This window comes from Netta rufina (assembly GCF_964035555.1).
Source record: "Netta rufina genome assembly, chromosome: 3".
Classification (NCBI taxonomy): domain Eukaryota; kingdom Metazoa; phylum Chordata; class Aves; order Anseriformes; family Anatidae; genus Netta; species Netta rufina.
In genome coordinates, this window is record NC_140125.1 from 95,902,826 (window position 1) to 95,919,909 (window position 17,084).

Here is a 17,084-nt window from a genome sequence, read left to right on the forward strand (position 1 = left end):
TACTTCCTTGAAATTACATAGATGAATGAATAAAACATATATTCCAGAGTTCTTAAAGGGAGGTTACTCCTTGGTTCTGAATCTTTGCAGTAGAAGCTATATTTTCCAACAAAACCTTACTGGTCCCATTTGTTAAATACATTTGTCTGAATCTGGAATGAAATTAAGCAAGTGTATAGCTATTTGCAAATTTGGGGTTTATTTAGTGGGAGTGAATTAAAAAGACAAATGTACTGATGGAAATAACCTACTATTTTTGTTGAAAAAGATGTAGAAGGACTATTTTTTGTTGCAAAAGATGTAGAAGGAAATAATAAAAATATAAATAATAAAAAACAAACCAAATATTTAGTACTTTATTATACCATAACATGTACTGAAATTTTGCTATAACTTTGGCTTAACTAACTGTGAACCTGGTCTTCCTCTGGAGAATGAGGTGTGTAAAAATGAATACATTTGTTTTTGTTGTTGGGTTTTGCTTTATGTTTTTTTGGTGGTGCTGTAATTTTTTTCCATGCAATGATTTTCAGAACCCTGATACCAATGAAGAAAAAAGCAGCAGTATAGCTTTGTAAATATTTTATAAAATGTCCATCTGAAGCCCCTCAACCTCTGCTAATTAGAGGCCATACTGTGGAGATTGACAGGGTAAATTACCGGTTAATGTTTACACAACAAAACACATGCCCAGTACAATATCCTACACTGATGTTACTGAAACCAGAGTCCGGAAATGTACAGTGGAAACAAGACGTGGTACTTTTCTTGTGCCAACACAAACAGCAATTACAGCACAGTGTGAGAGAAGTCATAAGGAATACTACTGCATATCAGTAGTTCAACGAAGTCAGCACTTTTGTGTAATTGCAGGGGAAAAGGGCTGAAAAACATTACAGATCTCAGCAAGAAATGGCCCTTTATACTTTTAAACTGATCCTTGATAAAACAATGCTGGGGTCATGAGAAGGCTACTCTGCCAATTTTGCTTCACTGTGGGATCCATTGACATCTGGCTGAGCTGCGGAAGCTGGAAAACTTCTTTAATATTCTCTTGACAGTAAAATGGACATGTGGAAAACATTCTAATCTGTTAATCTTTGGTGCTCCTGAAGAAAAAGGACATTTGGCTTTATACTTTGTGATGATAAATATTAAGTCTCCAGGTCTAGTTGTAAATAAGTTGAAAGCGTTCGAATGGAGAATGCAGTTCTTATTTTCCAAATATGGGAGAAGATGAATATGCACCTGTGTAATCCAGATGATGTAATAAATGCCAGGAACTTTTTTCTATGGGTAGTTTACCATACATCTTGGCAATTTACTTTTCTTTATGGTGAACGTATTTTGTCAATGAATAGTAGGGAGTAGAATCTCCAAACTTCCTTATGTCCTACATATGAAAACAAAATAAAGCATTGTTTCACTCAAGGGATTATGAAAATAAAAGTCAGAGAGATTCAAAAAAAGTAGTTATACCTGAATAAAAAGTACAGGTTTTTATTTAACAGCATTAACGGTAAAAATCCTTTTTGACCTGAACTTTAAATCTAGTATGGAGTGATAGTGAATGATGGAGATAGACATTTATTCAACTTGAGATAGAATGTACAATTCTTTGTTTCTGCCATGAAGTATATTACTAGAAGTGAGAAGAAAGAGAATTATTTAACAAATTAAAAAGTAACTGCTATGAGCATATACTATGCATTGTAAATATGAAACATTTATTGTATGTATTAACATAAAATGGGGATGATACCAGGGGAAAACTAAACTAGAATTCAAAGTTCTGAACATTCTTTTAGTACATTTTTAATTAATCTGAACAAGTAAAACAATTAATAAAATAATGCATTCATACATTTGATGAAAGTTAAACTGGCTTTCTTGATCAAAGTAGCAGACTACATCATTATAACACATGTGCCCTGTTGGAAATGTGTGACTTCCTTTAGGTATCTTCTTTTACAAAATAAGTCACCTTAGGAATTAAGAGAACTGTTGCTTCTTCTGAAAGCAGTGAAATTAATACAGTAACATTTAAAAAGATGAAAACGGATTTTTGTTCTCTGATACAATGAGTTCCTTTTCTTTCTGCCTGCTTATTGGGGAATCATGTTTCATTGATTGTCACTGGGATCTACAAGAGGCGTCAAATCTGGGAATTCCAACTGCAGGTTAGAACTATTTTAGCGGTTGTAATAATAATGATACAGTCTTGAAGTTCATGCCTTTGCTCAAGCAAGCTCCCAGAGAGTAATAAATTCTTATTTTTAGTAAAATAAGAATTAGTCCAATTTACCTCTGGAAGGCTGGGCAGTTTCAAGAGAGCTAGGTCTGTATGAAATAGATCCTTGTAAGCAGTTGGAGTGTGCTGCCAGGGCTTTAAATGTTGCTGTTGCCTAAGGAAATTGAAAGTGCAATAAAATGTAGTCGAGAAATGGAGGGGTAAAGGCGAAATTGGAGAGGGTCTAGTCTTCTCAAGGAACATGCACAGAACCCACCACCATCCTGGTGTTTCTGAAGTAGCTGAAAACTTTAGCTTCAGCAGGATCTTCTATTTAAGTGTTGCCATGGGTTTATGAATTTTGATCCATTGAGCTTCCCAAGCTTCAACTCCAGCGAGCCAGTGGTGGTTTCGGACTGTGAAGACCACACATACTGTGTGGGTGACCAGCCTGTAGACATGGAGATGCTGCTTCTGTAGGACTCCACAGGACATCTGGAGATGAGCCCCAGGGATGTGGGGGAGGTCCCTGTTTTTCCTGACAGGGTGGCAGGTGGGTGGGATTTCAGAGATAATGTGGGGAATGAAAGTCAAAACAAAGTGGTTTTTGTGGGTGGGTGATGTTCCTGGCTCTAGGGGAGTCAGGTGCTGCTGTGTGAGGGCTCTGGCTGAATGAAAGTCAGATGGGACTTAAATGCTGTTACCATTTCACTCCTTAAGACACCCTGATGCTGACATACCATAATACTGCCATGGAATGAAATAGTTCTGTTCTGCTTTTCCAGCTTTCTTGTAAACACTATTATTGCTACAAATGTACTTTATTAAAAAAAAATGTTTCTTCCTGTCCATTCAAAGCCCTCAGTATGTTTTCAAGTTTATTTTTGTTAATTTGCACTGTGATGTAGCATGTGAGAAGAACCTTGTGGCTGCATATAGGGAACAATCTGGCATAAGTGTTGTATCTGCGGACTAAACAGTTCTGTCCACTCCATTGCTGCCCATAGCTTTTCCTCTCTAGTTCCTCTTTCCTTCCTGATCCCCAAATTATCTTCTATGTTATACATGTTTAACTGGTCTCATGACTGTGTCCAAACTTGAATCTATAAACTGAATATCCCAAATTTTTAAATCAGATTAATCCATAGTATATAGCAGGCAAACAAACTGTGAAACCATCACAGGTTTACCTGAGAGCAGAGCCTTCTGCTGAAGAGCATCTGGGGCAATAACTACTTACTTGAAATCATCAGCAGCTGCCTTGGAAAATCTGGCAATGCCCTGGGTTGCTTAGGGTGGCAGGGAGAATGGAAAGTCGGTCTGTGTCATCATGGTCATCGCATCTTCGCGAGGCTCCACAAGACCTTAAAATGTGTCTCCTGCTCCCCCTGCAGGTTTTGTGATCCTTAGCAGGATCACAAAAAAAGGGGAATAGCTCTAATAGGGTACAGTCCTGAATTAGCAAAACGTAGTTTCTTGTAAGTGCACATACTCAAAAAGAGTGCAAAATATGCCCGCAAAGGCAATGCTAATAGTGATTTCTGAACTCCTGTTTCCCAATCTTAATTTTATTACGGTGTAGGATTTTGATTAGGCCTTTCTAAGCTTTTCAAAATCTCAAAAAAAAAAAAAAAAAAAAAAAAAAAGGAAAAAGGAAAGCAGTCTCTCGTACATTTAATGACATTTATCCCCCCAAAACGTCCATGGAAATTCTCCAAAGAACTGGATCCACAACACAGATCTTGAGTGTTAAAGCCAGTAGGCAAGAGATTGCCCATGCAGTTGATGTACTTCAGGCCAGAGACAGGTTTTTCTTAGTTTCAGAGAAAAATTGCTCCATAGTTCTTTGTTGAGGTTGAGGGAAAGACCATGGTCAACTGCTGCTGGCTTGACCTTCAGGCATTTTAGCTACCAGAGTGACCAGGTTCCTGATGATGAGGTGGAACTTTCCTAACCCCAGGCTGTATGAGCCCTTAAAATCAGTGCTACTCCTGTGCCAGATGTGTGTAAAGCTGTAAGAATGTCTCCAAGAAGCTCGAGTTAGAATTATTGAATATTAGCATAACAAAGCATTTTTCTTCCCCAAAACTTGTTCTCGGAAGTGGCCAACCCCATTTTTCACTAAAACTTTCCAAAACAATCCAGCCTGAGGCAGAGACAAGGCATGGAAAATATAAGATCCAGCAGTTAAAGGCTGACAAAGTAATAAACAACTGAAAGTAGGGCCTTATGATGGAAAGTGTTAGGGAACTTTAACTCTAGATGTCATTGCCAGCTTTGCTTATAATAAATGTGTCAGTAGCAATATGAAAAGATGTGTGCAATAAGTTAAAGGAATGCTGTATTAACCTATTTTATGCAGCACGTCTGCCCACAAATTGCTTGCATCTCAGTATGTTTCAGAAGGAAAGGATTTTATTTTATTTTTTGGCTGAATGTACCAATTTTCTAAATAAATGAAATGGGAAATTATAGATTTTAATGTAACAGTGACACCCTGTGGTGAGTAGTGGAGGAGTTTCCTCTGAAAAGTTTTATTTTGTGATGTATTAATTTTTAGCAAGAGAGGAGAGAAGCAGCAGCAGAAAGGAAAAAAGTTAGCCTTCAGAGTTTTCCACAAAGAGATATGTCATCCTGTTTTATTGCTTTGTGTGTAGAAATGCATGTTTCTAATTTTTCCAAAACTAAAATAATATTTGTTTACATGCATTTGTCTTATTGAAATAAAGAAGGTGGCAAACCTTGACTTTAGACAGAAGAGTCTTTGTGGGCACAGCCACCTTACAAAGAATTATTGGTGTAGTTACTTACATTTCTGTGGTTATCTGGTTCTCTACAGGAGGAGTTTCCCTGATGGCATACCAAGCAGTGATGGTAACTGATGCCAGTACATACAGTAGCATGACAGTACCACACCTGTGCCAGCTACACACTGACAGGGATGCAGCATTAAACAGTCTTATGCTGCCTTCTCTGTGGACAATCTTTGACCTAGAGTGTAGGTCCTCCCTTCCTTCTTCCTTGAACAAATGCTGAAATAATGTAGTGGTCTTTGGTCAAAATGCACCTATCTTTAAAGCACTGTGGTACTGAACTTCACAGTGCTGTGGCCCATAAACTTTCTGGGCTAACAAATCTTTTCCAGTTTAATAGGGATATCTTTTTTATGCATACCTGGGATACTGGTTCTTCCCTAGATCACCTAGGTATTTTATAAATGCAGCTGATAAAAAATGATAAAAGCCAGAAAAATCCAACATATAATATGGTTTTGAAATGTTATATTAAAAAAAAAAAAAAAAAAAAAAAAGATTAATAATTTATGACAGACTTGGTTTGTAGCTTCAGATTTATAGTTCATGCGTCTGTGGAGTTACTGATGCTGACCTTGCCATTTTTAAGAAAGGAACAAAGTTTCTTTTACAGAAACATTTCTGTCATATGAAGCCAGGATTAAAGATCAGTAGTGAAGGTAAATAAGAAGACTGACTGTCCCAACAGGAAGTTATGGGGAGGCAGAAAAGCAAACCGAGAAACATGAAGCATTTATTATTCATTGGCAATAATGGTTTCCTGTTAAAACTGGCTATTTGACAAAGGTGATGAATTTAATTCCTTGCTCTCTCTTTGGGGAATTTGAAAGTTAACATGGGACAGGAACAAAAAGTCTTCTGCCTTCTCTAGAGAGTAACTGAAGCTATCCAAAGCTAAAGTTTGGAAGGTCTTCAGGAACCACTATCAGGAATTTAGTGACTGTCAAACCTCTGCAAGTGTTTAAAAAGATTGGAGCATTTAAATGGTCCTGGAAGCCAGGCCATTGTTCACCCACACACATATCCATATGTAAAAAGCTCAGTGAGTGCTCATCTTGGATGTGTCCTATGAAATAGCTGCAGTGCAATATTTCATGAATCTCAGCGCAATTTAGTGCCTGTCAGGAAGTGACAATGAAACTGTGGGCTTTTTAAAGATCTCATATTGACAGTGAATGTTTTGCAAGCTCAGCTTGCTGAAAGGCTTGAAACTCATTATCTCCTTTAAAAACCTGACAAATATTGTATATCTGATAAAGGATGAGGCCTTATTTTACACTTTATGTCAATTTTTAGCTTTTCTTTTAAAGCCCCTTATGGTTTCAAGTGCTGCAAGAGCAAAACATCTTCATAGCTGCTCAAAATCATAGAGAAATTATTTATTAGGTGCTATATCAGACTCTGAGCTTGGACGGGCTGGGCTGTAATATTAACCTTCAAATTAGTTAGTAGTGCTGCTGAAGGATGTTTTCCAACATCTGTTTTTAGCATGATTAGAATGGAGCTCGCAGTACGTATTATTTAAGTACTTTTTGAATGGGGCCACACGGGCGATGAACTGCAGTGATTCTGCACATGAATCAGACAGCACGTTATATTTGCCTGTCACTGAAAGAAGTAGCACATGCAAAAACAGATGGGTGCTGCTGAGCCTGCTGCTGAAATAGCAGTACAGTGCAGGAGACATCAGAAGGGTTGTAAAGAGAACTTTAAAGGAAGACACTCTCTTTTTATGTTGGAAGTATATTGTTTCTTATTTTTCTTGAAGTTGAAGCTCTGTGAAGCACTGGAGCAGTCTACTGAGAGTAATATAGGTGAACCCACAGGAGCAGGTTCTCCCCAGCTTTCAATTGATGTACTTTTCCATATGATTTCGGATGCTACCTTGCCACCAAAACCCATTTAGTTGATATTTTTCCTATTTTTGCATATTGACAAGTGTTTCATGAGATACTTTGCTGGAGTTAAAAAGTGACTGTTTATGATAAAGCTGTTCCCTGAATCTATTGATCTTCCTAGGAGTTTAACAACTGTGATGGATGTTAGCACATTATTTATCTAAAACTTTTATCCTCCCATAAAAGTTAGTGAAAATAAAGTATCAAGAAGGATTCTCTAGCAGCTATGACATAACCTGACAGCTGGGGGGAAACACCAGGAAGGACATTTTTTTCTACCTTTTCCTCTCTAAAACAGTCATTCCTGAAAGAAGTCTTTATTTCTGATGAAAATCTTAAAATCAGACTAAGACAGCAGTAATGATAACAGGATGCATGCTTGTATCAAACCAACATACCTACATTCTAGTCTCCCTTTTCTATTTCCCAGACGTTCACCACCCTAATTCTTTCCAGTAAGAGGTTTTTGGTGTCTTTCTGCAGGGACACTTGCAAGCCTGACAGCTGCCACTTTGGAGCTTGAAGCAATGACTTTTAGAATAAATGTATGAATCTTAGCAGCTAATGCAAAAGAAACAGAATTTCCTGTTGAAAGCTATTTTAAACACATACCCTCTGTGTATTGGGCACAGATGTGTTGTATAACACATTTTCTGACCAGCGGGTTACACAAACAAAGTGTGTGACAAGTGACTGAAATGTGAAACATGTACTTTAGTGATTCACTTCATAACTCACAGATTAGTGTACTTTTAAATACAATATCCTTCTCAGAAGGTCTCATTGTGTGAGCAGTATGAAACAGTAATGTCTTATCTGTCACCGTTATGTACCTTTTCTCCTCTGAGGTTAAAGGCTTTGAGCAACTACCTAGCTCAAGATAAAGCTTTTTGTCTTAGAATAGGACCTGGGACAACACTTAATTGGATTACTCTTTAGTTTTACACTCTAGAACTGTTGGAACTTCAGCAAGCCAGTAAGGTCAATGATGGAAATGGAAATGATGGAAATGATGGAAAACTAGAAGAAAGTGCAACAAAACCTTAGGGAAGTTAATTTCAGAACCAAAATACCCACATATAAAGTGAGGCTGATGGGTGTAATGGGAAACGGGATTTAGCAACTGCAACACCATCTTTTGCCTGCCTTATCAGGTAGTTGTCTGTGAAGGAGAAACTCAGGCTCCTAGCCTATGGAGATGGTTAGATCCCTGTATGTATAAGAGCAAGAGAAACCAGCTTGCAGTGCAGTCAGACAAGCTGGTCTTACCGACTTGCAAATGTAAGCAACAGGAATGATTTAACCTCTGAATCTCTCAGAACCCCAAATCAGAGCTGGAATGAAAACTTGTCTGTGCTCAAGAACTCCCGTCCAGAATTTGAGTTGTCAGTGAACCGTAATTCACTCTGTCTGACTTCTTCTAAACTTCTGGTGTTCATCTGCATAAATTTTAGGTGGTTAGCCATAGGGGAAGGGGATACTCTAGTGTGAACAAGGTAGAGAGTTGCTGGTGTCTTTAAAGACCTGATGACCTCTCTGCATAACACGATTACATGCCTCTCATTATCTGTAGAGCTTGAATGCTTCCAAAGGCACCTAGTCTTCAAGAAGAAGGCTGAAGAGCTTTCTCTGACAAGGGAGACTCAAGTGGCTGGGACCGCATACCTAACATAACAGAAAAAAAAATGCATCCCCCTTTCAGCATTATCTTAAAAACCAGTCACAGAAAGAAGAGGGTGCAAGAGCTCACTGAACAAAGCAGTAGAAATCACAGGGTCAGTCCCTTTCCTTGCCCAGTCAAACACACAGGTTAGTCTTTATCCCATAGGAAATTTAATAATATCTGTTGGGTGCAGTTGGTAATTTTTCTACTATTTTTTATCATGAATATGCTGAGAGAGGATTAGGAGAAAGAAAGAGATCAGATAAAGTAGGAAGAAAATTATATCAGAAAATTATTAATTAAGGACAATTGTCTGTTTTCTTACTTTAATAGAGAAAGTTTAATACTGTACTTCAATCAGAATTTATACCTATGGAGACCTTCTGTGATACCCAAGCTATTCTGTTACTTGAAGCAGCTTAACAACTTGGCTTTTGAAAGCTGCTCCGCGACTGTGCTAGGGTGTGAAATTTACTGTTTCAGGAACTGTTTTTTCTTCTAGACTTGTGACTACTGTAAACAAAGGGTCAGACTCACCAGGATACAGTTTAATCTTTTTATTTCCAGTTGTTTTGAACTCAAACTCTTTAACAGATGTGTCAAAATTTAATTCTTCCTTACATTGCAGTGTTCAACTTGGGTGAAAATACCTTGTAGTCTTCCTCTAAAACGAGAACAAGAAAAATGTCCATAGAATTATTAACATGGTGGTTTCATTGTCTCTAGTAAAGACGGAAGAAAATAAAACCAGAGGAAAGAAAATGCTACTACTGGCATTCATTGTGGAAGCATTGCCATTAATATAAAACACATTTTAGAGTATATATGTCGCAAAATCTTTTGGTTAACACATAATTCAGATGCTAATATTAAGGCTTCCAACTTGAAAAGGCATGTTAAAGTTACTCATTTGAGTAAATGCATTGATTGTGTTTGGTTGTGTGTAAACCTTTCCAGGAGTAGATGCACTTAAAAACATCACACAGTGATATTAAGAGAGAGAAATCATAAAACTCTGTTTGGCTCTAAGACAGCAATCATCTTATCTGCCAAAATTATATGTAATTGACTGTTAGTTCTCTGTTCCACATCCTGTGTTTGAAGAGTCTTACCTTATAAAGATGTCAGGACTGAGGCTGTTATATTTTTTTTGGATGAACACATCCATTTGTGGAGAAATATGTATCTTATCTATGGCAAATAATATGTGTAGCCTGCTATTTATGAATAATTATAAATAATACTTGGTGATGGTGATGCATTCTTGTGTTGTAATTTTCCAGATGGGAGTTGCTGTAGTGGATTCATCCGTCGCAGGTCTGGGTGGCTGTCCCTATGCAAAGGGTGCTACTGGAAATGTGGCCACAGAGGATGTGATATACATGCTTAATGGTCTGGGGATCAATACAGTAAGATAATCTTTACTTTCTACTTAAGATAATCTTTACTTTAATGTAAAGAAAAACATTTTTCTAGACAACATGAGATGCATAATGGACAGTTGTGCTGTACAAAAAATATTGGAGGCGTGTGCTAGTTTTTGGCAAATCAGTGTTATAATATGCGTTGACACAATATGAACAATATTGTCTTCTCTAGCAGTCTAGAGCAGGAAGGGTTTGAGTATTTGACAGGAATATGAATAACCCCACTTCCCTAACGGGAGATATGAGGAGCTCAGTAGCAACGGCTTTGAGTCATTGCTCTGCCTCAGTAACCTCAAAATATAACTACTGTAGATATTGCCTCAGAAGTCCAATCAGTGTTTCACTGGAAAGATTGAGTGAACCTCAGCTTTTTTTTTGAAAGCTTTGAATTTGCTTCATAATGCTTATTAATATGCTGTCAATTCTTCTGGCTTCAAGGTAGATAAAGAATTGTGTTTGGACATAGGACAAGCATAGGACAAAGATATTTGTCAGTTATTCAGTTAATATATTTCAAAATTGTGCAAAATCTGTTCTTGGCTAGAACAGCGGTTTTGGATGCCGCATACCTGGAGGTGTTCAAAACAAGCTCAGATGAGGCTCTGGGCTGCCTGATCTAGTAGGAGGCATCCCTGCCTATGGCAGGGGGGTTGGAACTGGTGGTTCCTTCCAACCTGAGCTGTTCTATGATTCTATGAACAGTTGCTGACTTTTGCAGGCTTCACAATCATGTTTATTTCCAGCCCTGTTCTTGAAGGAGAGGGCAAGGCAGCTTATCTGCACTGAGCTGCACTTTAATTAACCTTGCCAGTGAGACTCCTCATTTCATGAGCACACATTTAGTATCCCATGTTTGGTTGGCATGTTAATTATTCTGTAATCCTGAGAACCAAGAACCTTCTCAAAAGGATCTGTTCTTTAATCTTCCTTTTGGTCAGGATTGTTCTAGAAATGTGGCATAATGAGTTTTTACTGACTTAAGCAATACAATGGCTTTACCTTTAACTTGGATTTTGAGAGTCAGGTTCAAAGGAGAAAATATTAAGAGCTGCCAAAACTTCTATGTGTGTAGCTTTTATTTAAGTTACTGCAGAGACAGAAAAGTCTAATGTCTGCCATGCAAAGACCTAAGTTAATGGGGAATTATTGCCTATCTATTGCAGTTCAGTGTGGCATGCATGCTAACAGAGTTCCTTGACATAAAAGAACTGTGGAATTTGTATCTGAATTGTACATCCCTGGACCAGTTAAATCATATTTAGTCCCTTACAGAGTTCACTGTAATGATTTTCTGTTTTCATGTGCTTCATAGGGAGTTCTGGTTAGATGTCAGATACCTGTTTGGAAAAGGTTTAATCACGTGTCCACTGGACAAGTGAACTGTTTTGAACTCTGCATAGGTGATTTGGGGTGTCATTTTCATGAAGCAGATGGTTATTCTTTTAAAATAACAGCATTCTTTAGAAAGGGGAGGAGAAATCATGCATTTCAGTTTATGTTGGTGGGTGCCTTTTAGAGTTAGCCTTTCTCTGGGCAAAATACCCATTGACTTTTATGACTGACATCCAGCAAAAGGAATCAATTGAATAAAAATGCCCTGATAAAAAGAAACATGCTTTGCTCCAGGCTACTTGATAAGACTTACTAGTCTGTGAATGATCTGGTATCAAAGCAGGAATCTAGCTTATCCTAAAGGCTGATTCCAAATAACATGAAGATAAATATCTTATCGTCAAATATTTAGTGCTCCCCATTTTTTCGTTTTAGATTATGCAGTAGCAAAACAAGGCTTCACTTCTTGACCCTTTTCTGGCCCATTAAAAACAAAGTGGTTTACTGGATGAGAGACAAATCCCTGGATGTAGACACAGAGTCTCAAAATTATTGTCTTAATACATGAGCTTTGGTCTCTGCAGTGTTGGTTGGTTTTGATACCACGGCCAATTCTGTAAAATCATTATTGAAAAAAATCTATTAATATGTCCTTTTTTATATAATGGCATAAAATGAAATTACAATTATAGTTGTGCCCATTTGCAAGGAGCTTCTTCTCTTGTTCCTTTCATCTATGCATTAAAGCTCTTATTTTGTTGACTAAAGTCACTTAAAGTGTCCACCAAAGGATGGACAGTATTTAAGTGTACATTATTGTGTTCAGATTGACTAGATATGTCAAAATAACAATTAATACTTGTTATGTACTTTTCTTCATACCGTGTAACCAAGAAATGACACATGAAATGAATCTTTAGCAGGCTAAGTGTGAAATAAATTTGTAGTAGAGCCCATCTACAAAAAGGTTGATTGTTGAAAGGTTGTACCACAGTGAATAAATAACAAATTATGTCATAGACCATTAATGCTCATGAAACTTTGTAGGCAGCCATGTACAAAGACAATTTCTATATGGTCCCTATGTAATTACAGTAATAGAGCTTGTGCTTACGATGTCTTTGAAGTAGCAAACAACAAGCCTTTCTGAGAAGTGACTAAATACTCTTAGCCTCACATTACTGACAATGAAACCAAAGTTCAGAGAGGTAATAGGTTTGGTATTTATGATTGCTGAATGAGAAGTGATTAATTGAAGTCAGTGGGAGTTAAAGAGCTTTGCCTTCTGGCAGAAGCTTTTCTAACTTAACTAACTAATCCAAGTTCATAGATACTATTGGAATCACTTGTCTTTATGCTTCATGGTACCAAGGAGGAATTCTGAATATGTGGAATACACTAAATGCACTTAAGTACATGTCTGAGCATCTATTTGAAAACCTATTATTTTGACTCAACAACCTTACAAACATACGACACTACTCTTTTCCCATATCTATCTGTAAGTCATACTTGTGAATGCTGGGTTTTGTGTCCTCATGACAATCCTCTTAGGATTATGACACATAAGAAAGACAATTTAAAAGCCAGAGATGCTTGTATTCCATTTAGTGAATGTGAATTGTGAACATGTTTCTTATCAACGTGTGTCACATTATGCATTGTTACAGTGCTGAAAATGTGAATTTTGCATAGTTTATGTTTTTACTTTTCATCTTACATAATCTAACTACCAAGTATGTCTATGCTGACATGTACCTTACTTCTTCCTAGTAAAAAGCATAGAAAAAAGCATACGGTAAGAATTTTTAGATTGTGTTATGTACAACAGTTCTCTACAAACTAAAATGAAGTAATGACCAATAAGGGATAAACAGAATGAGCTGAAATCACCCTGGTTATAACTCTATAAAATGAGAGAGTTATAAAAAGATGTGTTTGAACAATAAGTTTTAGATGGTGCTGAATGCTAGAACTGATTGGAAACAGAAACTTTTTTTAAAATTAAAAATGTTTTTAGTTTCATTTCTGTGAAGTAATTTCTATACTCATTAACATTCTGAGCCAACTCCAAGAATGAAAAAGACAAAGTTTACTGTAGAATATGGTAAGTGCTAGATCTTTCAAAAAAAAAAGCATCCCAATGAGGTCTTGGTCTGTACTTCAGTACATAAATCTGTAATTGTTATGAAAGTGTACTTCAGGTGTAATAAATCTTGCATTCAAATATGTTTACTAAACTAACACACTTCTCCCAGTTCTGCATATCTACTCAGTGTATTTGCATTTCAAAGTCCCCATTTTCATCCCTTCTACTGGCTTTACTGGCTTCTAAATCCCAGTTTTTGGAGCAAGTGCTTGCATCACTTAGACAATTTGAAGTCTAAAACTTTAACTTTAAATGAGTAATTCAAGAAACCAATAATGTAGTATTTTTTCCTTTTTGATCTGATTCTATTTTAGCAATCAAGCAGTATCTATATGTGTCATGTGTCTTATATTAGTTAAAAACAAAACAAAACAAAACAACAAAAACAAAACAAAAAAAAAACCAACAGTTGATTGCTCAAGGAATATTTTTTTATCTAGAGCTTATCAACCAGCTGCAATTTTTTAGTCAGTTGTACTAGCTATGCAAACTGTACTTTTGCATTGAGGGGAACTTTTTCAAGATGGTGATTATATTTGTTCAAGAGAATGCAAGATATTGTTTCTCAATGATGTCAGTTGCCAATAAAAGTATGTTTCCTTCATTTTCCTGAGGTACAAATGGAATATTTATGAGCATGAAGTTTGGTGATAAGTGCAACACATAAGTAGACACTGTATTTTATTACAACTTCTTCTAGTTATTATTCCAGTTCTTTATTCCAGATCTTTTTGATTTTGAAATGTATTACTAGGGTATTTGGTGCACTGCTGTTAGGGTATGAAATCACCGTTAGAGTGGTAGAACCTTCCAAACACCTGGGAGCTGTGATTGTTGTGTCTCTATAACTTTACTGAGCTCCATTGCTTCCTATCATCCACCTATGATAGGAATCAGGTCCTCTTCAAAAATTAGACATTGGAGCAAAATAACATGAAATTTAAGCATTTTCAGTGTGTGCATTTATTATTCTTAATATTTTTTCACCTCTGTTTTTTAGGGAGTAAATCTTTATAGAGTGATGGAGGCTGGAAACTTCATCTGTACAGCTTTGAACAAGAAAACAAACTCAAAGGTTGCACAAGCTTCCTTCAATAGTGGAACAATCAATTGAATGGATTTTCTTTGCAGATTAATTACATTTATCATCCACCTTGACCAAGGACATTTATATCAAGAAAACAAACATAAGAAAATCATTTCAGCAAAGAACTAAAGTAGAACCTAGATATAACTTTTTGTTATGGGAAGAGTTTCTGTACTGTAGTGTCTTGTCAAGAATTGTCTGATTTGTAAGGATGAAATAAATGACTGTCGTACAGAACACTATGCTTGGTACTTCTACAGATGAGAAGAATGTATAAACACCAGGCCATTTTACCATTCTTTAACTGGAATTTTATTATTTTTTTTTTAGGTAAACTGGTTAGAAGCAGTGAATACATAGTTAATTTTTAATCAAGATTACTTTTAGAACAGTACAAATATTTGTAGTAGTTTATGAGATCCCACATTGTGTGTGGCCATTCTATCATGTGTTTTATTTATCTGAATCTATATTTTTCATTTGTCAAGTCAGTTGTGTAATGACCATGGAGCCAAATCTGAATGTACTGTAAGAAATTTTTATCTATAGCACTTTTGTTATTTTATTTTGTTTAACATCTGCTAAGTATATGGATGACTTTATCTTGTTCCAAGACTTTGTGGTGAATGGCAGCCTTCCAGATCCTCCAAACCTAATGCAAATTTCCTTATTTGTTACATATGTTAAATTTGTTTTAGTTGCTTTTTTTTTTTTTTTTCAACTGTATTAAAACCTAATTGTATGAAGAAATTAAAAATTGGCAAGGTTTGCAACCATTGTTCAGGGTCGTAGTAGTGTAGAAGGGGCTAAACTTTTGTCCAAGGTCTCATCAAACAATTTGACTTTTTCTTCTGTAGTCTATGAATTGACATTTTGACATTCTCATTAGTTTTTGAGGATGGTAATGCTCTGTTGTACTAGCTTACACAGACGGAACCACCTCCAATTTATCTCTGTGCTCTTGAGACAGTTATACTATACTTTTAAATGTCTTAGTTCAGCAAGATGCTAATTAACTGCATTGTCATTTTTAGAACATAATGAACAAATGCAAAGAAAAGCCTTATTGTGTCTATAAACTGTTCAAATGTTGCATGAAAATACTGTCAATTTTTCTGTCTAAAACATCAGTACTGTTACTGACCTTGTCAGTAACATACTTCCAGAATTTTCTGTGATCTGTATTTTTTTTCTGCAAATAGCCTGTTCACGTGGTAAGCCAAATCCCTGGACTATGTTATTTTTCCATATTCTCTGTTTTCCTGCAAAATATGGAAGCTTGGGAAAAGGTGAGATGAAACAAAGTGGAAGATAACATGTAAATAAGGAAAAGTGTGGATCATTTTTTTCTGAAATTCAAATCTGCCAGGTTACAGCTGAGTCTTAGCTTGCCTTTGAAATTCCAAAGTGAACTTTTTCTGAGATCTTTGAGCCGGTACTGGAGTCTGGAATTGGCACAGCTTAACAAAATCAAACTTGGCATGCCATGAAACTCAAAGATAGAATTTTAATACAATCCTTGTATCCAGTTTATGCTGCAGTAACAGTCAAAAACAATATACGCAGCATTGTTTTACTCTTTTCATGGTAAAAGTCAAAGGATAAGCAAAGAAATCTGCTTAGGTGAGGCAGGAAATTTATTGCCTATCAATCCAAAATAAATTGCACCCTTTCCTGTGGCGTCCAGTAAGAAGACTTGCAGGTAATCTTAAAGACATGGAAACCCTGATTTACGTGATCTGTTCTGGGTATGTAGTTGGATTGCCACAAGAAAATGTTCCATCCTCATTGTAGGCCAGTTTAGGAACTGCATTGATATTATCCACTTTTTGGTAAGTAGAGTAACTACTACATCTTAGATAAAAGTGAGTTGTACTACAACCACAACTTCTATGTTAAATAATATACCTATGTAGATTACAGAATAAAAGAGCTAGCTCTGCTCAGCTCTTTGAGAGTTCTAGATGCCTATATCCTAACTACCATGAAGGGTTTCTGACTTTTTCTCTAAGACCCTTAAACCCTGGAGAAGTTGTCAGATATGCCTCTGCACGTAGTGCATCAGAGGTTGTTCAGCATCTGGGATGTCCTAAAGCTCTTAACTCTCACTATGCCCAGAAATAGGGTACCTATTAGTCTGTGGGGATGAACAACCTAAACTGCCTCAGTTCTTTATTGATTCTGCTTTAGAAACTACTTGGGAGCTTATGAAGAGTCTTAAATGCAGGTCTGTTATTCTATAATGATGTAAGCATTGGAAGAGATGAGCAGTCACATCTGGAGCCAGTACTTTACCCACACGTTCAGCTTCAACCACATAGTGAGTTATAGTAATCCAGGGTGGAGGTCACAGACATATAGATTGTTTGTCAGGATTGTTTATAGGAGGAAGAAACATAAAGCCAGATTCAAAAAAAAAAAAAAAAAAAAAAAAAAAAAAAAGTTTATTTGCCAAAAGTGCCACCTGGAATAAATTATTTAGGCA

The 17,084-nt window shown here is 36.5% G+C and overlaps 1 protein-coding gene across 1 annotated transcript in view; it reads left to right on the top strand.

Moving 5' to 3' along the window:
- Positions 1–14,626, top strand: part of HMGCLL1 (3-hydroxy-3-methylglutaryl-CoA lyase like 1) — a gene marked incomplete at both ends in the record, with an annotated part of 78,689 nt that extends 64,063 nt beyond the window's left edge. The window contains 2 exons of the mRNA XM_084285281.1: positions 9,888–10,013; positions 14,513–14,626. Of these exons, the coding sequence (XP_084141407.1) occupies positions 9,888–10,013; positions 14,513–14,626 (240 nt within the window). The remainder of the gene's footprint in view (positions 1–9,887; positions 10,014–14,512) is intronic.
- Positions 14,627–17,084: the final 2,458 nt, after the last annotated feature.